Source organism: Nicotiana tomentosiformis, chromosome 2 (genome assembly GCF_000390325.3).
Source record: "Nicotiana tomentosiformis chromosome 2, ASM39032v3, whole genome shotgun sequence".
NCBI classification, from domain to species: Eukaryota; Viridiplantae; Streptophyta; class Magnoliopsida; order Solanales; family Solanaceae; genus Nicotiana; species Nicotiana tomentosiformis.
Genome location: NC_090813.1, coordinates 180,573,240 through 180,597,288, shown reverse-complemented (window position 1 = coordinate 180,597,288; position 24,049 = coordinate 180,573,240). Strand labels below are relative to the sequence as shown.

The 24,049-nt window shown below is 35.9% G+C and overlaps 2 protein-coding genes across 3 annotated transcripts in view; one reads left to right on the top strand and one right to left on the bottom strand.

Moving 5' to 3' along the window:
• The first annotated feature begins 8,054 nt into the window (after positions 1-8,054).
• On the top strand, positions 8,055-10,440 carry LOC104115107 (uncharacterized). Its single transcript, XM_009625678.4, has 4 exons — positions 8,055-8,338; positions 8,863-8,958; positions 9,302-9,439; positions 10,261-10,440. The coding sequence occupies exons 1-4, from the start codon at positions 8,102-8,104 to the stop codon at positions 10,300-10,302; spliced, it is 513 nt and encodes a 170-aa protein (XP_009623973.1). The 5' UTR covers positions 8,055-8,101; the 3' UTR covers positions 10,303-10,440.
• A 306-nt stretch (positions 10,441-10,746) lies between these two features.
• Positions 10,747-24,049, bottom strand: part of LOC104115109 (DExH-box ATP-dependent RNA helicase DExH11) — a 37,025-nt gene continuing 23,722 nt past the window's right edge. For both annotated transcript variants that reach the window (XM_070196355.1, XM_018777298.2), the window contains 9 exons: positions 23,418-23,471; positions 21,035-21,292; positions 19,964-20,073; positions 19,445-19,598; positions 18,209-18,665; positions 17,494-17,708; positions 17,154-17,392; positions 11,477-11,603; positions 10,747-11,308 (listed from right to left, as the gene is read on the bottom strand). In XM_070196355.1, the coding sequence (XP_070052456.1) occupies positions 11,096-11,308; positions 11,477-11,603; positions 17,154-17,392; positions 17,494-17,708; positions 18,209-18,665; positions 19,445-19,598; positions 19,964-20,073; positions 21,035-21,292; positions 23,418-23,471 (1,827 nt within the window). In that variant the 3' untranslated portion in view covers positions 10,747-11,095. The remainder of the gene's footprint in view (positions 11,309-11,476; positions 11,604-17,153; positions 17,393-17,493; positions 17,709-18,208; positions 18,666-19,444; positions 19,599-19,963; positions 20,074-21,034; positions 21,293-23,417; positions 23,472-24,049) is intronic.

Here is a 24,049-nt window from a genome sequence, read left to right as displayed (position 1 = left end):
TTATACCACCACATGCTTATCAATATCACAATTTGCATCTGAAGTGCCCAATATTTTAATTTTCCACAAAAGAATCATCAACAATATTTTTCAATAATAAAGAGATCACGGCTCATGTCAGAATAATCCAAAAAAAAAAAAAAAACTTACGAAAATATTCAAGAATAAATAATTCAGGAAAATAATATTTCAAATTTTTAATACGTTGCTTCAATATCAAATTTAAAAATGTCAATTACTTCATATTAATAATATTTAATTTAAAGAAAATCAACATTCTAATAATGCACAGTATAAAAGAAATCAAGTTTCAATTAAACAGGTAAAATAATTAGCAGGAAAAAGGCAAACAAATTTAAAATATATATCACAGATCAATGATGAAGAATATAACAAGATAAAATAATTTAATAAATGCGCAACAATGATATATACAATTTAAAAAATATAATCTTTCACATTTGGCCCGTGTACACACTCGTCACCTTGTGTACACGACTTTCAACATATTTCAATAATCACATTAATATCAATTCTTGGGGAAATTTCCCCCACACACGGTTAGACAAGTCACTTACCTCGACTTGCTCCAATTTAATCAAGTACTATGCTTTTTCCTCGATTTTTCGACTCCGATCGACTCGTATCTAGTCATAATTAATTCGATACAGTCAACAAAAATTATAGAAATCAATTTCATAAGAAAATATTATATTTTTTCAATAAAAATCCGAAATTAGCTCAAAATTTGCCCGTGGGGCCCACATCTCGGAATCCGACAAAAATTATGAAATATGAACGCACATTCAACCACGAGTCTAACCATACCAAAATGACTAAATTCCAATAATGATTCGACCCTCAAATTCACAAATCTATCCAAGAGGGTTTTCAAATTTTTCCAACTTAAATCACCAAATAAATGTTAAAAACAGTGATGGATTCGGGTAATCTAACCAAGATTGAGTTAAGAACACTTACCCCAATATTTTTCCTTGAAGATATATCAAAAATCGCCTCTGCTCAAGCTCCAAGTTGTTAAAAATGGCGAATGGGACGAAGCCCCCCCTGATTTTATAACTTACAGATCTGTCCAGGGTGACCTCGATCATGGGGTCCGATCCTGGACCTCGATCATGGGGTCCGATCCTGGGGAGTCCGATTAAGGGGAGTCCGATCATGGTCCTCGGTCATGGCCTTCGATCATGGCCCTCGACCCTGGGGCTCTATCACATCCATCAATCCTGGCTATCGATCATGGTTTCGATCTTTATGGCCTTCGATCAGTGGCCTTGGTCATAGCCCTCGATCCTGGGCCTACGATCACTGGCCTTCGAGCTTGCCTTCGATCATGGATATCGAACCTGCCTTCGATCCTTGGCTCGCTTTCTGGGGGCTCGATTGCACAGCAGAAGAGAATTTGCAGCAGCTTTTGCAGCAGCTGTTTAAGTCCCATTTTTGATCCATTAACCATCCGAAACTCACCCGAGGCCCTCGGGACCTCAACCCAATACACCAACAAGTCCTAAAATATCATATGAACTTATTTGAAATCTCAAATCACATCAAACAACGCTAAAATCACGAATCACACATAGATTCAAGCCTAATGAACTTTAAAACTTTCAATTTCTACAAACAACATCGGAATCTATCAAATCAAGTCCGATTGACCTCAAATTTTACACGCAAGTCATAAATGACATAACGGAGCTATGAAAATTTTTAGAATCGGATTTCGACCTCGATATCAAAAAATCAACCCCTTGGTCAAGCTTCCCAAAAATTCAACTTTCGGCATTTCAAGCCTAATTCCACTACGGACTTCCAAATAAAATTCCGATTATGCTCCTAAGTCCAAAATCACCATATGGAGCTGTTGGAATCATCAAAATTCTATTCCGGGGACATTTGCATATAATTCGACATCCGATCACTATTTGAAAATTCCATATCTCGGGCTAGGGACCTCGGAATTTGATTCTGGGCATACGCCCAAGTCCCAATTCACGATACGAACCTACTGGAACTATCAAAATATTGATCCGAGTCCGTTTGCTTAAAATGTTGACCAAAGTCAACTCAATTGTGTTTTAAACATCTAATTCATATTTTAATCCATTTTTCACCTGAAAACTTTCCGAAAAAATTTTACGGATTGCACACGCAAGTCGAGTAATGGTAAATAGTGCTTAGATCACATAATTAATTATTAAATTTAATGATGACATTTTGGGTCATCACAATTTTATGAGTGTCTCACCCTAATGCCAATCTCAATTTCGCCTAACATCTATTTGGCAAGTGAAAACAAAAAAGATTAAGATTCATAACTGAAGATTCATTAATTATTTATCCTTTGAATTCTTTCTTATTTGATTTATGTTGAAAGTTGTGATATTTAGAATTTTAAGAGCAATCATGATTTTATCTTATATAAATTATTTTCTTATTTGAATAATATAACATGATCATAATTTTTTTGGTCATAACATGACTATAATTCATTCGATATTTTCTTTGAACTCTTTTAATTATCTACTCAAATAATATTTTTCTAGAGAGAGAGATAAAAGATAATCGGATAACTTTGGTCATTGGCGGAACACCAAAAGTCAAAATAAGTCATATTTTCTTATTTATTAAGTCAATTACATATGATCAATATTCATCATTTTTATGAACTTACATATTTTTAATACTCTATTTATATGATATTTTTTAAAAAGTTGTATACTCACCAACATGAATACACACGTAAAGTGCGTACCACTAGTGCATTTAAATGTATATACTCATTGAATAACCTTCCTAACTAACCCTCATAGTCCATAGCATTTGTTCTTTAGCCACAATCTTCCAAAACAATAAGCAATTCTCACATGTGTGTTTGGAATATGATTAAGTGTTCACTTGGGAACTTAATGAATAGCAGCTTTTCCTTAATTGGTAGGCGTGCATAAATATGTATAGAGTATATAATCACAAATTCCATAATGTTGAGTAAATGAATTAATGTTGCAACATGAACGCTTTTAATAAATATAACAAGATTTAATATAAGGATATCAATTGATTTCCTTGGACACGTAAGAATTCGTTGTCCGATTGAATCTGCCTTTTCCTGGATGCTCTATAGGAATCCATCGCTATTCCTTTCCTCCACCGATAAAGGTCCATCCTGAGTCACCTTTCTCATGTAAGAGATGAATAAGTCCATTTATTTAGTTCTACAGTTATATATATATTTATTTCTTTGAAAGGAGTGCTAAAGTTAACTGATAGAAAATAATAAAAAATTGGGATCTTGATGCTTAAGAGGTCTTTTTCTTTTTAGCATATTCTTTAGTAATATCCCACATATCATCTTAATAGTAATTCATTCTTGATTTTCTATATGGTCACTTAACTTGCGGTAATTGATCATCAAAATCATTTTTTCTTTCTTTTGTTTCTCAAAAGTCAATCTTAGTCGAAAATCGAACTTTCCGTACCTATTTAGTGATGTGACAGCTATAAATTTTAAGAAAAAAATATTAAAGAACTAGAATCAGGATTGGGTTGCTCTAGTGGTAAGCACCCTCCACTTCCAACCAAGAGGTTGTGAGTTCGAGTCAACCCAAGAGTAAGGTGGGGAGTTCTTGGAGGGAAGGAGCTGAGGGTCTATCGGAAACAGCCTCTCTATCACAGGGTAGGGGTAAGGTCTGCGTACACACTACCCTCCTTAGACCCCACTAGTGAGATTATACTGGGTTGTTGTTGTTGTTGTTGTTGTTGTTGTTGTTAATCAGGATTGGATTTATGTAGGGCGCAACCCAACCCTGACCCAAATTAGTTTTTATGATTTTTTCAAATATTATTTAAATATTTTTTATTTTAAGGTTTTAATTATGGTACTACTATAATTTTATGTATTTTATTATTAACTTGTCATTATTTCATGAAAAATAGTCTATGTGATGGAAAACTATGCAATGTAATTGTCTTATAAGTGAGTCTAGGACACAATTGTTCGTCAATATCTGCACAGATGGCAAAATTTAGATAATCAATAAAAAATAAGATAAGCAAATGATTTAATAAATATTATAATATTTCATATGAACAACAAAATAAATTACATTCAACAATTCACACAAATCAACAAAAGTAGATCAAATTCAACTATCTTTTCTATCAACTAATTGTCATTCAAGCATTTCTCTGTCTGTGATATATTTTTTGTTTTCTGTGAAGATTTCATGCGCTTTGCGAATTTGGAGTCGAGAAAATCTATGCTTTTATCTCATTCATGAATATTCATGCTATGAAAAACTTCATTTGATGTTAATTTTTCAATTTTAGCTTGTTCACATGTATATAATCTCTTATACGTACTTATCTAAAACTTCGGCCACACTGAGAATCGTTGATTTTGTTAAGACACTATCACAACCATACATTTCATCAAAGCAAAATTCGAAATAATCTAACTTGAAATCTGGAGCACAACAATAGTAAAATAAATATGTATGTAAATGTAATATTTAAAAATAATAATAATATGGATATACACAACCGTCGGACACTGCTCGGAAATAGTAAAAAAAAATATCAATTTGAGATAAGAAGTAAAGTTTTCAAACCACCACAACTTCATATCAGAGCTTATTTACTTACAAATTGAATCGTGACAATGATTGAGATCGCTAACTTAAATTCCTAGACCCTTATCCTTAATGAAAGGTTGAGCCCTAGAATTGAGAATTTTCTGATAAGTTACTATTATCTTTTTATAATGATTTTGTCAAACATTACTTAAGTTTTTTAATTATAAATAGTTTCAATTGTGGTAATACTCTAATTTCACGTATTTTAATAATTTACTTGTCACTATTAATTTCATGAAAATAGTCCGTGATGGAAAACTATACAATGTAATTGCCTCACAAGTGAGTCTTATAGCTGTTTGGCCAAGCTTCTCAACAGGCCAAAATTATTATTTTTTTTCAAAAATACTTTTTTCCTAATTTGAGATGTTTGGCCAAATTTTTTTGGGGAAAAAAAGTGCTTTTGGGAAGAAGCAGAAGCAAGTTTCTGAAAAGCAGAAAAAAGTAGTTTCTTCCGATAAGCAGAAGCAGAAGCACTTTTGACTTTTCTTCTTACCAAAAATACTCTTAACAAAATATAGTATATACCAAAATAACCGTTAAACCTAATACTTAGAAAATTAATATATAAATATTTTTTATTATTTTTATGATAGCTTTCTAATATATAGTGACTTTAGGGGTGAATGCTTTTATATTTGTTGAATAATTTTTAATATATTTAACTTATATTAAAAGAATTAAGTACTTTTAAATTTTATTTTCATATTTTACTTAAATAAAATGAAAAGATTTAATTATTGCTTGTAATAACAAATTTTCAAGATTATTTATTTACTTATAATATTAACTATTAAGTATATCTATTCATTCCTTATTCGTAATTTGATACTTAAAAGCACTTTCTGAAAAGCTTGGTCAAACACAAATTATTGCTCAAAAGTGCTTTTCAGAGTGATTAGCCAAACACACTCCAAAAGATTTTTGAAAAAAGCACTTCTCAAAATAAGTTGATTTCTCCAGCTTGGCCAAACACGCTATTAGACTTAAATAATTCGTCAATATCAGCACAAATGGCCGAATTTAGACAATCAGTACAGACTAAGACAAACAAATAATTCAATAAACATTGTAATATTTCACAAGAATAACGAAATACATTAAATTTACAAATAAAAGTTATATTACCTTATCCAAGCTTTTCAATATTTATTCAACAATTCATTCAAATCAACAAAAATAGAGATTCTATGTGCTTTGCGAATTTGGAATCAAGGAAGTCTGAACTTTTATTACATTCATCAATATTCATGCTTTGAGAAACTTCATTTAACGTTAATTTTTCAATTTTATTATCTTGTTCACATATATACAATCTCTTATACTCTCTCATGATATAACTTATCTAAAAATTCAGCTATACTAGCGGTACTTCTTTTTTCTAAGACAATATCACAACCATACATTTCATAAAAGCAAAACTCAACATGATATAACTTGAAATGTGGATCCAGAACAATAGTAAAATACATGTGTATGTAAATAATATTTTTTTCCTAAACGATAATAGGCACATATATTTGTCCCTATCACTTTATTACGTATCTTATTGTTGTTCCAATTGTTTTTTCTGCTCCTTTTTCTTTTTTCTTTGAATCGAAGATTTTTCGGAAACAGTCTTTTTACCTTCCTAAGGTAGGGGTAAAGTCTGCGTACACTCTATCATCCCCATATCCTACTATGTGGGATTACATTGGGTTTGTTGTTGATAATAGGCATATATGCATATATATATATATAATAAACTGACACCGCTTTAAAATAGTACAAAAAAGAAAGTATCAATTTGAAATAGAAATTGAAGTCTTAAAATTACCCTAGTTTCATAGTTGAACTTACAAATTGAATTGTGACAATGGACCGAGATCACTAACTAAAAAACTTGCATAAGCTCTTTTCTTTAAACATGAAGCAGTAAGACCATGACAAGTTAACCATCAATGTATGCGGTGGAATAAACGGAATCATCTTGCGTTCGAGCTCTGAAAATAAAAAAAATTTAGTAGAAAGTGCTCCTCCTTTTATGAGCGTAAATTTGAATTAACCGGACTAATAAATACCTAATATCAAGAAGAAGAAAGAGAGAGTGTGACAAGTTTTAATGAAATCCACCCATCTTTCACAACATATGTCGAGCCAATTCACACAACCACTCGATTCTCTCCCTTGAAAGAGACTTCACAACAGCTTTTTTCATGAATAGATAAGGCTCATCAGATATTTTTCTAAGATTAAAAAGCATCTAGTACTAGTGTACTGCTATATAATAATTTATTTGACTCTAATCGTCGCTATTATTCTAAGACAAAAATATTATTTAATGCGAATTTTCGTAAATTTATTTAATTATTCAAATTATAAATGTCGAAGTTTTACATTTTTACTCAAATTTTAAATAGGGTTTTTTTCATTTTTAGCTCGCGTCAGAAATTATTTACATTAGTAGCCGAAAAAATATATAAAATTTGTATAATTTTTGTATATAACATACAGAATGTATATATACAAAAAAATATAATATATATATATTCGGTATTATTTTGATAGCGGCATTACAGTATCACAGTGTCATTTTCCCCTTTAAATATCCATGTGATGTTTTCTCTATCAATATATATGTCAATTTAAATAATAATTTGTGTATATAAAATAATTTGGGACAAAACTAACATAATCCTAAATTTAAAATCACTCACAAATAGAATTGTAAAAATAAAGGCAAATATCAATATGTAAAATCTTGTATACACCACTAATCGCGGAATGACATAAAGTAGTTGAGAGAAATAGTTATGAGTTAATAACCCCTTGTTTAAATGATTATTTCCCCTGGTTCATTATATAACCATGAAAAGGTCCAATTTTTTATAACCACAGATTTGGTGATTTTTGCGTGGTTGCTCATAAAAATATTATTAAATATTATTAAACTATAACAAACGATACGGTCTATTCAAATATTATATTTATTAACACAATACTATACAATATGATAATGTACACTATAAAACCATGGATAGTCCTGAAGGGACGGCCCAGTTGGGTTTGGCGCGCGACTTTCATACGGGCGACGTGGGATCAATCCACCGCAATGCCCCTCTAGGTCTGAGCCTGTCATACGGGGCTTGCCTAGTGCGGTTTATATTCCATGTATGGTTTGTAAGTTATTACACAGTGAGGGTTTACCTAGTGCGCACAGAGTGCTCACCACAGAGTGCTCACCCAAAATGCAGAGGTTGTGGCAGAGACGGTAACGGCTGCGGGTTTTCTTGGAGTTCCAAAAAAAAAACATGGGTAATGACTATCCAAACATGCCATAAACTTCCAAACTTGACAAAATATCTTTTAGGAAAATATCTATCCAAAAATATCTAAATACTTTTGACTTTGGAGAATGTAAAAGAAATAAAGGAAAGCTACCTTTTTTTTAACAAGAAGAAGAAGAAGAAGAAATGGAGGGCAATGGAATAATCATAAGGGCGAACAGAAGTGATGTGCATGTGTCAAAGGAGGAAGAAGCAAAGATAGAAGAAGCAACAAGAGAGTATTTTGATGGGATAACACCAAAAAGACACACTAAGCCACAGCGCAGTGACTATTCTTCTACTTATACTGATGACATCATTCCTTCTAATGATAGTACTATTCCTGAACATGTTGAATTCCAACGTCTTGAGAATGATCCTCAGGTCTCATTCTTTCTCCTCCTTAATTTTCTTGATTTGTTTCTGCTTAAACTAAAAAACAAATAGCCGGCGGGAGGATGTATAATAAGGCATGCTTAAATAGTGACATGAATAGTAAGGGAAGGGCCGCATCCAAATGGGTGCGATGTAAGCTGTCTACCCGATGCAAGTATTAGTGAATGATTCCACGGCTCGAATCCATGATCTATAGGTCACACAGACAACTTTATCGTTGCTCCAAGGCTCCCGGTGCACTGAGCATCCCGCATTCTCGCAGGGTCCAGGAAAAGGCCGCACCACCCTCTACCTTCTCTACCTCTAGAATTGTGATTTAGACAGCCTACCCTAATAAAAGTATTAGCGGCTACTTCCCCGCTCGAAAACTTATAATGGAACACCACCGTTATAAAAATAAAAAATAAAGAATTATTCTCTCTTTCAATTCTTCACTGCTAAAGAAAACTTAGCTACAGAGAGTTAACACAGTTTTAGAGTAAGAAGTTCTTTTTTGCTTTTTTGGTTTGCAGAAACTGGTTTACAATGGAAACAGCCAAGTGACAGAGGAATTTGTGGAAACAGAGTATTACAAGGATCTCAATGGCATTGACAAGCAGCACCACACGGTTCTACTCTACTTTAAGACTCCTATTACCAAATCTTCCAATTATTGTTTTGGTCTATATTGCTAAAAATTACTGACACGCTCGTGGCAACACCATGATTCGAAGCTTATGGGTTCAGGATTCTAGTTCTTTTAAGTTACTGGGTTTTAATTTAATAATTTATGTGTATTCAATGAATTTTTAAAGGCAACTATAAGGTTTGGACCAAAGCTACTGAGTTCGGCTGATTCGGTAGCCGAAGGGCCGGCTCCGTTTCCCTATGTAGGATCATTCAAAAGCATTGCGTTTTTAAAGAATCCGAGCAACATAACTTTTAATGAACTTGTGTTTTTGTAAAATCCAGACAGGAACAGGATTTATCAAAGTGGAGAATGCAAAAGGGAACACTTTCAATATAGGAGCTGATTCTGCTACTGATTCAAATCATGCTTACAAAGGGAATCCAGCTACTAATGACTGGATTCCTTCTGCTGTTGATGCGGTAATTCCCAAATGCAACTTTTGGTAGAATTTCTTTTTTAAAAAAATTATTTTGTTGCATAAAAATAAGATAAACAGTAGTAAGATAAGGGGAAGAATTTTAAAAAGTCACAAAATTATTATAACCCGATAAAGAAAGATTAGGGGTACATAAGAGTGAACTAAGTCAAATAATACGCTGCTTATAGAAATGTTACTTTATGATATCCTTAGCTCTCTTACATACATGAGATTGCAAATTCAGACACACCTGATTCAGTTATTGCTGGTTGGACGAAGATTAAATACTCACTAATCTCCTTACTTTAGGGTCTTCATTCACTCTTCTCTTATTTTCCCTACTTTTAGAAAAGAAAAAGGAATAACTTAAGAGCAAAAACTACCTTTCTCTCCACCCAGAGGGCGGATGCCGCGTTATGGTACCGGGTACATCTAAACTCATTATTATCGACGTGGAGCATAAATTTATGTGTAAAGTTTCATGAAAATTGCAGCAAAATAGTAGATATGAAGCAATAATTTTAAATATATATATATATATATATATATATAATGAGTTCAATACGAAAAACATTAAATGTTGAACCCACAAAGTTTAACTGTCTCAACCTAGTTGAGTTTATCAAAGTTAGCCGGGGTCAACCTGGATGAAAGAAAAAGGTTTAGCTATGCTTTCAGCTAACTAGAATAGAATAAATATGGAAGATTCAGACACATGGTGACTAATTTGGCATTGTTGGAACATATAATTGACTGATTGGGAAAATGCCGTTTGCTCTTTGGATATTGAATATCTGATTGCTTTTTATTTTGGTTAATCAGGTTAATTTTATCTCGGAAAAACCAAGCAGAAGTGATAACTGAAATCGGGTCCTGATGAATGCAGCATCTGGATATTGCAGACCCCTTCTGCTTATTTTGTATTTCTGTGAAGCTTTGCTTCTCTGTGTTTGGTTGTATTTGAATAACCTACTATATAAATTCTTTCAAACGCCTTTCTAAGCCTCTGCTGCTACTTTCCATTTCTAGCTATTTCCAGCAAGCAGACAAGTCACAATAGAACTAGATCATATAAGATGACCACAGGTATAGTGGAATGATTTCGATCTTCTACCCTTAACCCGAAGCCTAAGGCTTCGAGTTATGAAATGAAAAACCTCTTGGTAGGGACGGCTTACCTGGCGTGACTCCTGATTAGTTTGACCAATGAGATTCGGATACGAGATAGTTAAAGAAAACAAACAAAAGAAAGAAAGAAAGATCACCAGCTCAACAGCTTGCTTAGCATCAATCACTTTCAAGAGCTAGTTAACCTTCATAATGAATCCTTTCATTCAACTTTTTAATTGACAAACCTGAACCCAAGTGTCTTGTGTTAAACTTTAAGATAAGCACATGAATGCAAAACTCAAAGTTACATCTAAATTTACAAGAATGTGATACAGTAAATCTCAAAGTTCCTGTGTTTCTCTGAGCTAACGGCATATTTTTGCAGATTGGTAATGTTACATATGAACGACTGGAAATTCTGTACACATTTACCCAAGTGTAGCGTATCCTTGCTCAAGTCCACACCTTGGCTAAAATATTTTAGTGTACAACAAGCACCCAGCGGTTTCTTTGGGCTTGCACTTGAAATCAAGGCCTTCTGACCTTATCAAACCCCAGTAATGTACAAGCTAGCTGCAAACACGATGTCACGCTTGATCACATTAGAAGCAGTTTCCATTTTCTTGTACAATGACGAGTTACCCATAATTGCTGCAGCATTTCTAAATTCCCGACATGTCTCGTCTAATCTGACAATAGTCCTCACTATTAAACCTTCAGGGACATCAGTAAGTTCACAGATTTCAGCAAATGGGGTGCCCTGCAAGAGAAGCAGAATTAGAAACAACCCTCACAGGAGAATTGAAGATTGAGCAAGGGATAGGATATTATGATATATCAGTCATACGCACCCACACATAGACCTGTGGGTTTGGGGGGTTTGGGGTGGGGGGTGTGTGTGTGTGTGAGAGAGAGAGAGAGAGAGAACCTTTGCCCATTCATATACCACTTCAACCAAACCAAACTTAAGATTTTCTTGGGCATACTCCTGCGGATCGATTGGTAGCTTAAACTGAGCCTGAAGCTCCCCAAGTCTTATTGCAGTTTCATATAATCTGAAATATCACGATAATGACTGTCATTGAGAAAAAGGGAAACACAAAAAATAGCCTAGGGGGGCGAGAGAATACAAATAAAGTTTCAGATCATGGTATTCATGAGACAATACCAACAGAATACACATCAGAATGATTTAAAACAATTAGAAGGTATGAATGAAGCTAATCAGAACGAAATCACCATAAAACTAGAGTTACAAGTCAAATGAAGACAACATAGAGACTTGAGAGAGTGTAAGAATGAGATAACATGACTTCAGAAATAAAGGAGAATCAATGGTCGCACATCGTTTAAATAGTAACAGCCTATATAAGCAGAAATCTGACAGACAATTTTGCGGACAATCTGAAGCTGTGTAAAACTCTATCTTCTGTTGACCAGTAACTCTTTTACCGAAGGAAAGTAGGATAATTTTTCAGTCAAAAGATGTTCCACTAACAGTTGTGTATTACAGAGCAAGACTCAAAAACAGCAACGAGGTCTTAAACCACTACATGTTTGATCTGTAAATCTGACCAAATCCCATCCTTTTTAAAATTCTTTTAATAAAGGAAAAGCAGAACACATGCTAAAGATATAAGAGAATAGGCAGCCTGCTAGAACAACCTCTTCAACCCTAAAATTGTATTCACTCCAACAAAGAAGAATACACTAAATGCATAGCACAACTCACTCTCCATCCCTACCTTCATGGCACCCACCTAATTTTATCAAGAAAGAGGTGCCACAGCTCTTTGACCTGTGACATTATGATATGCATCTCTTTGGATGTGCAATTCCGTAAACTTTTCACAGGTGACATATTTCACGTGATATATTTTATTCCAATTATAGAGATAAAACCAAGTTAGTAGCTAGTAAATTGTCCCATACAATCTAATGGCATGGTCTACAACAGACCACAACCGTGCCAAAATCGAAAGAACTCATGAAAGCATATCAACACGGTGTATCCCAATCATAGAGATAAAACCCAAATTGGACCCACAAAGCAGTGAAATAGTACACCCTATCTGATTTCATATTGTCTGATGCTAGTTTACAGATATGTATAGTGTAGTCTTGTCCCACATTGGAAGAGGAGTAATATCTACTTGTAGTGTATAACTATAAATAGGGACCTCCTGTATTGTATTTATCATCCAATATCAATAACATATTTTTTCCCGTGCCTTCTCACATGGTATCAAAGCATTAGTGAGAAAAGATCGTTGTGCGTCATTCCAGCGTTAACCGGGAAGAAAGAACTTAGTCATCGTGCAATTTTTCCAGTGACCTAAGGCTTGTCAAAGTGAAAGTCACTTTCTGTCGGTGTTGTGCTAAAATCAACACCACCACGAGGTAGATCACCCTCCGACAACCAACCCCTGAAATTTTATCCGGCAGAAAAGCCGCCACGCTCCTCCAAGCGCCGGCAACAACAACTTTTCCGGCGAGGTTCCGGCCATTTTTTCGCGAAGCTTCTTCAGGATAGCTTGCTCGCAAAGGAATTCCGATTTTATCCATCCTGGTTACGACAAATTCCGACAACTTTGAAATTTTCCGGCGAGCTACAGTGTTTCCGGCACAGAACAGTGTTCTGTTTTCCTGCTGTAAACAGTGTTTTTCAAGCTATCTCTTCAGTTTTCTCACATGAGCTTCTTATTTCCACTATTTCAAGTTAACCCTACTCCTACAAATTGTAGCGACATGGGAACCGATGCTTTGAATAGTCAGATGGTTTCTTTAGCAGATTATATTGAGTTCCTTCAGTATAAAGCATGTAAGCAGACATCTTCTGAGATAGCTTCTGTTGTTCAAACAGGTAATAGCGTGACTTGTTTCTCCCAATCTTCATCCTGTGAGTCTTGGGTCATTGATTCAGGTGCATCAGATCATATTTCTGGTAACAAATCTCTTTTCACTACTATTTCATATTCTCAATCTCTTCCAAAAGTCACAATGGCCAATGGGTCTCAAACCATGGCAACTGCAATAGGTCAAGCAAGCCCACTTTCTTACTTACCTTTAGATTCAGTCATTTATGTTCCCAATAGTCCTTTTAATCTCATAGTTGTTAGTCGCTTAGCCAAATCACTTAAATGTTGTTTTATTTCTTGATGACCATGTTTTTATACAGGAACGCAGTACGGGGCGGATCATTGGTACCGGCGTGAATCAAACGGACTTTATTACCTTATCCTTGCTAAATCACATGGACTCACATCTTGTCTTCCTTCTACAACTTGTCCTGTTACTGATTCACCAGATTTATTACATAAACGGTTGGGACATCCCAATTTGTCAAAACTTCAGAAAATGGTATCTGGTTTATCTCACTTGTCAGCTCTAGAGTGTGGGTCATGTCAGCTCGGTAAGCATACCCGCTCCCATTTCCCTCAGCGTCTTGATAATCGAGCAGAGTAACCTTTTACTTTAGTCCATTCAGATGTTTGGGGTCCTAGTCGGGTCAGTTCCACCTTGGGATTCCGCTACTTTGTCAGTTTCATTGATGATTATTCTAGGTGCACTTGGATATTTTTGATAAAAAAATCGATCTGAGTTGTTTTCTATTTTCCAGACCTTCCACGCTGAAATTCAAAATCAATTTGGGGTTTCTATTCGCACATTTCGTAGTGATAATGCCCGAGAGTATTTGTCTTCCCCATTTCAGCAGTTTATGAAATCTCATGGGATTATTCATCAAACATCTTGTCCGTACACATTTCAACAAAATGGGGTAGCTGAAAGAAAGAATAGACATCTTATTGAAACTGCTCGTACCCTACTCATACAATCTCATGCTCCGTTGCGTTTTTGGGTGGATGCAGTTCTTACATCTTGCTATCTTATTAATCGTATGCCATCTTCAGCTATCCAGAACCAAGTTCCATTCTCTGTCATGTTTCCCCACTTACCTTTGTTCTCTCTTCCACCCTGTATCTTTGGAAGCACTTGTTTTGTCCATAACCTTACTCCAGGAACAGATAAGTTAGCTCCTCGTGCTCTTAAGTGCGTATTTCTGGGTTTCTCGAGAACACAAAAGGGGTATCGATGCTACTCTCCTGACCTCCAGCGGTACCTTATGTCCGCTGATGTTACCTTCTTTGAAACCCAATCATACTTCACAGGTTCAGGTCATCACTTAGATATTTCTGAGGTACTACCAGTTTCATCTTTTGGAGATTCAGTCACTCCAGCTCCACCACCTACAGCTCCAGTTGTAGCTCCACCACCTATAGCTCCAGTTGTAGCTCTACCACCTATAGCTCCAGTTCCACCACCTACAGCTCCAGTTCAACCTTCTGCAGCTCCACCACTCTTGACTTATCATCGTCGTCCACATCCAGTATCAGGCCCAGGTGATTCACGCCCCGCATCAGGTTCTGCACCTACTGCGAACTTGTCTCCTCTTAGTCAATCAATTGCACTCCGCAAAGGTGTACGATCCACACTTAATCCCAATCCTCACTATGTCGGTTTAAATTATCATCGTCTGTCGTCACCTCATTATACTTATATCTTCTTTGTCCACTGTTTCTATCCCTAAGTCTACAGGTGAGGCACTATCTCATCCAGGATGGCGACATGCTATGATTGACGAGATGTCTGCTTTACATGCGAGTGGCACTTGGGAGCTTGTTCCTCTTCCTGCAGGTAAGTCTACTGTTGGTTGTCGTTGGGTTTATGCAGTCAAAGTCGGCCTGGATGGCCAGGTTGATCGGCTTAAGGCTCGTCTTGTTGCAAAAGGATATACTCAGATTTTTGGGCTTGATTATAGTGATACTCTCTCTCCCGTGGCTTAAGTAGCATCTATTCGTCTCTTTTGTCCATGGTTGTTGTACGTCATTGGCCTCTTTATCAGTTAGACATTAAGAATGCTTTTCTCCACGGTGATCTTGAGGAAGAAGTTTATATGGAGCAACCACCTGGTTTTGTTACTCAGGGGGAGTTTAATGGTTGTGTGTGCAGATTGCGTAAGTCACTATATGGTTTGAAACAGTCCCCTCGAGCTTGGTTTGGTAAGTTCAGCACAATTATTCAGGAGTTCGGCATGACTCGTAGTGAGGCTGATCACTCTTTGTTTTATCGGCATTCTGCTCCTAATCTGTGTATTTATCTAGTGGTTTATGTTGATGATATTGTTATTACTGGTAATGATCAGGTTGGTATTACTAATCTGAAGCAACATCTCTTTCAGCACTTCCAGACTAAGGATCTGAGCAGATTGAAGTATTTTCTAGGTATTGAGGTCGCTCAGTCTAGCTCAGGTATTGTTATTTCACAGCGGAAGTATGCCTTAGACATTCTTGAGGAGACAGGAATGATGGGTTGCAAACCTATTGACTCTCCTATGGATCTGAATGCTAAGCTTCTGCGTGGACAGGGGGAGCCCCTTAGAGACCCTACGAGATATAGGAGGTTGGTTGGCAAATTGAATTACCTCACAGTGACTAGACCTGACATTTCTTTTCCGGTGAGTGTTGTAAGTCAGTTTATGGATTCTCCCTGTGATAGTCACTGGGATGCAGTTGTTCGCATTCTTCGGTATATAAAGTCAGCTCCAGGCAAAGGATTACTATTCGAGGATCGAGGCCACGAGCAGATTGTTGGGTACACAGATGCTGATTGGGCAGGATCACCTTTTGATAGACGTTCTACGTCTGGATATTGTGTTCTAGTAGGAGGTAATTTGGTCTCGTGGAAAGAGCAAGAAACAGAATGTAGTTGCTCGATCTAGCGCCGAAGCCGAATATCGGGCCATGGCTATGGCGACGTGTGAGTTAGTTTGGGTCAAGCAGTTGCTCAAGGAGTTAAAGTTCGGAGAAATCAGCAAGATGGAACTAGTGTGTGATAACCAAGTTGCTCTTCATATTGCGTCAAATCCGGTATTCCATGAGAGGACTAAACACATTGAGATCGACTGTCACTTTGTCAGAGAAAAAATACTTTCAGGAAATATTGTTACAAAGTTTGTAAAGTCGAATGATCAACTAGCAGATATTTTCACTAAGTCTCTTACTGGTTCTCGTATTAGTTACATGTGTAACAAGCTCGGTACATATGATGTGTATGCACCGGCTTGAGGGAGTGTTAGTTTACAGATATGTATAGTGTAGTCTTGTCCCACATTGGAAGAGGAGTAATATCTCCTTGTAGTGTATAGCTATAAATAGGGACCTCTTGTATTGTATTTATCATCCAATATCAATAACATATTTTCTCCCGTGCCTTCTCACATCTGACAATTATCTCATCAATTAACTTTGACGAGCTTTCTACCATTAAACCTAATGTATGATAAGGAAAAATCCTAGACTGTCTGTTAAGATCAATCATTAAAGAAACATTAAGAAAAAACCACATGGCCCTGATTTACAAGTTTGATCGCTCAATTATTCATACACCACAAGCACAGAATCTTATCTAAAAACTCTTCACAAAAAAGAATCTTATCAAAAGACCAAAACTATCAATATCAATTCAATACATATATCGCCAATGATGAGAATATCAACAAGCAAAGATGAGAATATCAAACTAAACATTTTCAAAAGAAAAATAACCTCTTTTTAGCCAGAGAAAGCTTTGGCGTGAGAAAGGATTCAGAAGTCTCCTTCTGCTGAAACACAAAGGAAGACATGATAGCCACTGCCTCTTCTGGTTCCAGGTCATCTAGTTGATTCTCAAATAAACATTCGGTGCATATCAACTCCTCTCCGGAATTCATTTCGCAAGCAACACGACCTTTGATTTGAACTACAAGGTCAGCATCTATACAGCCAATTTCTTTAAGCACATCTATCTGTGAATAAGTGTAAAAGAGGATGTTTACGATCCCTTCCTCTGCAAGAATTTATTGGCACTAAAAGGAAAACCAAATTCTTATGATGATGGGTTCCATACCCGACCCTGAAAATCTGGCATCTGCTGAAGTGCCTCATCTGACATTTGAAACTTCAAATGATTCACTTCCTCATGGTGCCGCTTCAATTCTCTAGCTAATTTCATGTGCTCCTCCAATTTAATACAACCATGACACTTATTTTGTGCCATTTTTTGCAAGAGATTATTCCATTTGTAGTATGATTCCACAAGATTCACGTCTTTCAACTTCAGATCTGACATAGAATCTTCGTTAGAGAACCTCACATAACTAAAAAGTCATCGTTAATAGTAGTAATTCCCACTATATATCCAAGTCTAGAACTTTCCCAAGTTCATATGGTGTATACTTGTTAAGTAAAATTTAATAGTATTACTGTGAAAACACTGTCGTGGATGGAAACGCCATTCATAGGAAAAATTTCTTTTCCCGGTTACCAACTATTATAGAACTGCAACTATTATGCAATTTATGGAGTCAATGGTGATATAAGAAAATCTAATGTCGGGAAACTGTTGAAATTAATATCCTTATCTAAAATTGTGTGTTAGCTAGTCCTTAGATATCAGCGGATACACTGCTTATATGACAATAGAATTATTGGTGGTAAGAAAAGGCCACAACAAGTTTAGCTGCCTGTCAAATAATATTCATGCTAGGATAAAACAACAATCTAAAACTATATATACTATCAGTACATCAGTACATCTGACCATTCAAATAATCCTGACATACCTTTAATCGGATCTAAGGCTGGAGGATACTTATTTCCTTCAGATTTCAGACCCAGCAGCTGTTGAATAGTGTTTGAGTAGGCCCCAGCACTAACATCTTCAAGAAGCCGAACTTGGTCTATCTTAATTTTTTTAACACATATATACAAGAAATCCTTGTTTTCAACTCCTCGAACCTCATAATTCATCCCAGCAGCATTACCGCGGTGAGGCAATTTAATGTTGATAATGCCAGATCCCTTCCGGGAGGAGACTGACGAGCAATACTCATCCTCATAACCCCGTCTTGATTTAGGCACTAATACCTGAAATTCAGGATTTTTTTGGTCTTTTCTGTCACTTGCATCTGACGAAGCTTGCAGAATTGAAGGCAACTCAGGAGTCAGAACTAAAACTATATACTGTCTGTTGTTAGAGGAAGGTGTCTTCACCACAACGCCTAGTAAGTGATCTTGACCCTGGAAGTAGTTAAGGGAGAGAAAAACATTAGCACCTTTTTGTAGTTGTCACATGAATCTCTTTAATGGAAATATGAACTGTAAGTCAGAAATGCAATATCCAAGTAACCACATGCAAGGGCAAAAGTAGACAGGATTATGATACTTCTAAGATGAAAAATGGATCAGAACAAACTGCAAAAGGAATTGGAACACTTTCAGTTTCCAAAACAGTGATCTCAAACTGCAGAAGGTTCTATGCAAGGAGGCCCAGTTACAGCATCCACATTATCAACCATTTTTTGCCAGTGCAAATTCCTTAAAGGCATTTAACGCTTTGACCTACATCTTCCTTTGCTGGTTTATTAATACCATATTTGGTTAAATCTGAATCTTTGCTTGCTAATATCAATGATGACATTCATGTGTTTATGCACACTGAAAATTATGATGTGACTCTCTGTTGCAGGGGACTAGATCATGGAACTAGAGAACCTTTGCCGTGTAAATTTCCAGATCATACCAGATAGCTCAATCCTATTGTGTCTCAAACGACAAACTATTGAGTATTAGAAAGAAGCGAGAGCAAATGGAGCGAATAATTAATATAGAGACAACTAATTTGGGATTGATGCTAAATTATTATTGTTATTGTATGCCCGATAGCTCTCAATTTCTTGATCTTGAAGATGAAAAGAGGCTACTGGTTCAAAAGAAAATATCAAATTACCAAAGAGCCTTAAAAATCATATTTCACCAGCCTAATGCCTATTTAGTGAAAAGAATGTAGTAAAACTTACTGATTGTGATTTTACAACCACTGCTCTCCCAGGAGAAAGATACTGCTGAGAAGCTGGCGACTGCATTACTGCCTCTGCTATTTGGTGGCTATATTTTTCTGCCTCCGAGTACATGTCATAGTAGTCCTCAATTGCTGGTTCACCCTTTATGCATCTATATTAGACAAATCGTATTTAGTTTACTACGCATTTAAATATCACAAATGATGTAAGAGTCTTCCCGGAAGGTAGCATTTAGAAGATATAGGTTTTCATAGAAGCAAGCATTTCAGACAGGGTAGCTTTATAAAATTAAGCAATTAAGAGCACTACCAAAAAGGAAGGATTCTCAAGATAAAAAGTACATTTATGTCTGTGCTTCTCTAGTGTTTTGCACGCACATGTCTCTCTCTTTATCTCTGAGAGAGAGAGAGCACATATAGGTATTTTAATGTGCGATAAATGCATGTCGAAAAATTAATCTGGCAAGACAATTATGGCAGCAAGCGCAGATACCATAATTGTTTTAGCTGTGCTTACTCAACGGATTTTGTTGGCTGAGCAAGCTTTCGCATCAAGAGTTGTTGCTGCTCAGGTAGTTTCTTCTGAGCATGAAATTCAGCAAAACTTCTTTTCAGCATGTCCTCAACCTGCAAAGTTGTAAAATGTACATCAGCAGGAGAAATCTGTGGGATGAGCAAAAGTGGGGAGTGAAGAATTAATCAATCCATGTAATGGAACACATCATTAACATAAATCATGTCACAAACATGCATCATTACTCTCAAACTATTATGAGATCTAATGACATTATGCTTCTCAATAATATTCTTGGAACAAATCAGCTGTCTTTTGCAATAAGATAAAAGAAAAGGTCATGTACACGTTATACTTTTACCCTCTGTGAAATGTTTTTTCTGTTAATCTTTTCTTATTGTTTATCTAAAACAAAAGGAAACAGAGAAGAAAAAGAAAACATTGAATTTCTTAGAGATTCTTGAGACATTTAGACTTATTGTATTCATAAACCATGAGCTTATCTGCTAAAGTATTGAACTTAAACAATGTTTTACAGGTGAAGTAAAGAGACTTGCAAATAGTCCAACTCGCTACTATATACAAGCTCCATGAGAGCAACACATGAGAACTGCAATGATGTAATACAAGAACAGACTAGTTCCATAATCATTTAAAACTAAATTGCAAGAAAAATGAACTGTCAGAAACAGAATATCGAAGTAGATGCTGTGTGGACTATATAAGATCAGCTATTTTTCTCTTCTTTCCTAATTTCCTAAAGATTCTTGAGGCATTTAGACTTATTGTATTCATAAATCATGAACTTATCTGCTAGAGTATCAAACTTAAACAATGTTTTACAGGTGAAGTAAAGAGACTTGCAAATAGTCCAACTCGCTACTATATACAAGCTCCATGAGACCAATACATGAGAACAGCAATGATGTAATACAAGAAAAGACCAGTTCCATAATCATAAAAAACTAAATTGCAAGGAAAATGAACTGTCAGAAACAGAATATTGAAGTAGATGCTGTGTGGACTATTTAAGAACAGCTGTTTTCTCTTCTTTCATTAGTCAAAACTACGTACCTTCAGTTCTTCAACCCGAAGTAGATGCAAAATCATGATGTAGGTCAGTCGAAACTGAGATTCAAGCCTAGTTGCAGTACCAACTATTACATGCTTCAAATCATTCTCGTAAGGGATCTCATCACGGCACATCACCACAACTGTGCCAGTTTTATCAAGTCCTCTCCTTCCAGCACGTCCAGCCATCTGAGTGTACTCTCCAGGAAGTAGCTGCCTAAATTCCTTACCATCAAACTTTCTTAAAGAATCAAAAACAACCTGCCAAAATTAATGCCAATTAAAACTTTTCAGCAATAGACTGTTTATATAGAGAGATGCTTAACAGATCCTAACATAAGTAACTGCAAATATCGATAGGAAAACCAAAGAAATTCTGCAATCTAAAATGGTACTCTGCATTAATACGGACAAGTGATCAAGGATTAGAGGACATAGGAAGTTTGGAAATCAAGGAAAATATGCAGGTAAGAAATTAAAAGGCAAGAGTGACAAAAATACAGAAAGCAAACCTGTTAAAAGCTATATAAAGAATTAAAAACATTATCATGTTTGATACAGAAAATTCAGGATCTCATCAAGAATGATTTTCTTCAATAAACTATCAGATACAGTAATCAGGAAACCTATTACCTCTAGTTACTTCAGTGGGATCAATTGATCCCACCAGAAGAAGTAAACAGCTCAAAGTGTTCTTGACCTTTTCTCCTCGTACTATCATTTTCTAATATATTAGTACGATATAAAAGGTAAGTTGGGCTCATCTTATTCTTTAAAAAAAAAAATCAGTACTAACAACTAACAAAGTTGTGAATCTATAAAAGGTAAGTTGGGCTCATCTTATTCTTTAAAAAGATCAATTTAAAGTTGTGAATCTTACTTTAAACCCAATTACTAAGTAAATATTCAGTACTAACAACTAACATCACAATCCAATCATTCACCACCTATGGAGATGAGACAACTTAATTTGATAAAGGGAGCAAGTGAATAGGGTCAGAACTAACTAATATTGTATTTGATAAAAATAGTAATCCAAGAGGTTTGTGGAGCACAACAGAAATCCAAATTTTACGGCAAGAATCGTCATCGTGACAGATCCACCCTTGAAGTTGTATAGTAGATTGATGTATCACTAATTGAGAGGCAGAAGCGTAAAGAAAATCGGCCTTGGGCCTAACTCAACCCCAAAAGCTAGCTCATAGAGTAAGGGTTGCTAAAGACCATATAAGGAGACCACACAATTTCCTCAACCAACGTGAGACACTTAACGCTCCCTCCCCGAGCACAGCTAGGGTTGGACATCTGGTGCGTGGACAATATAATATGGGGCCAACATTGGCAAAGCCATACATAGTGATGGATCTGGCATGATACCATGTGAAGTGAAATGGACCTTGTATTTAACTCCACCCCAAAAGCTAACTCTTTTATTTCAGAAAGCAACCACAAAAGCTAACTCATGAGGTGAGAATTGTCCAAGACCATATAAAGAGACAATAACTCATTTCCTCAACAAGTGTGGGAGACTTAGCACCCCTATCCTCCTGCACGCCCAAGACTGGACATTTGGAGTGTGGACAACATAATATGGGGGCCCAATTAGGATAGATAGACTAAGGATATAGATGGGTTTGGTTTTGATACAATTGGACCTTGGGCCTAACTCAAATTGATAGTCAAATTGAACAACAAGACAGAAGAAAATCACCCCTTCAAGATGAGTCATTTATTGTGAATTAAAGGACAGTCATTCCATGGCAAGCAATCTTGGAAAATACCCACCAAATCTTAGACTATAACCCCTAAGATTGTCCATAACATCTGATCTCCTTCTGGTCTTTTCTTCGTAAAAAATGTGTATACTATGTGCTTTTGGCATACTTGAATGAAAAACAACACAGAAATTTATGTGATTCTTCTACCTTTCTTCTCTGCTTTCCTCCATTTTCTTCGCTTTCTTAGTTCTTTAACTCTCAGCTCATTCCTCACTGTTGCATTCTGTCAGCCCCTGAATGGCGCTAAAATACTATTATTTCCCAGGCATATCTGCCCCATATTAGCTCAGTTGGCCTCTCTCATTTATGTTCTTTAGGTTCTCCATATATTTCCAGAGTAATCACTGTTTCTTAATGTGTTTCGATGCTGATGCTTAAAGATGCTGCATCAGTTTTTAAAGTTCTCATTAAAGCCTTCAACGCTTAGCAATAAATAAATCAGCAAAATCCTTCTACAACATTAAATGGAAACAGAATCTCTATCCTCAGTTACTCAAGACAGGGTATAACAAGGATCTTATCAGTTATCATATAGGTGAAATTTTTTTAATGTTTTACGAGAAAAACTACACTCAGAGTAACATGAACGCTGCAAACGATGAACTTACCGTCCTAGCTGGAGCATTAACTCCCATTGCAAATGTCTCTGTTGAGAACAGAACCTAAGAACCAAAGAATCAAATGAACAAATTAGTCCTTCGCAAGAAAAACTCACCAAAAGACAGAATGTTGATTACAAATGAGTCACAAATTCTCTAAATGAGGTTAAAGAAACTTCAGCAATAGTGGTCGTATGTTGATTACAAATGAGTCACAAATTCTCTAAATGAGGTTAAAGAAACTTCAGCAATAGTGGTCGAAGTAGATAACTTAGTTTTTGATAACCGTAGTGTCCATGCCAGCTTACACGCACCTCGACTAATTCCACGGATACTACTACCTTCCACCAACAACAGACACCAGGTAACTATGTCCGCCAAGGCTTGGGCAGATGGGAAGAAATCACCTTGTATTTTTTCCTCCGCTGAGATTTGACCCTGAGACCTCATAGTTCTTAACCCACTTCATTGACCACTAGGCTACACCCTTGGGTGCGGTCAAAATAGATAACTTGAAAATGAAAAGTCCAAAGCCCAACTTCATTCCAGAATTTCACCATTTGACTGATAAATCATTTCATTATAACTTTTTCCCTTTACTTATTTAGTTTATTTTTTACTTGAAAAAGAACACAACATTA

Coding starts and splice junctions, on each gene's coding strand:
- LOC104115107 (XM_009625678.4), top strand. CDS start 8,102: ATGGAGGGCAATGGAATAATCATAAGGGCGAACAGAAGTGATGTGCAT. Junction 8,339..8,862: donor GTCTTGAGAATGATCCTCAG/GTCTCATTCTTT, acceptor TTTGGTTTGCAG/AAACTGGTTTACAATGGAAA. Junction 9,440..10,260: donor TTCCTTCTGCTGTTGATGCG/GTAATTCCCAAA, acceptor TTGGTTAATCAG/GTTAATTTTATCTCGGAAAA.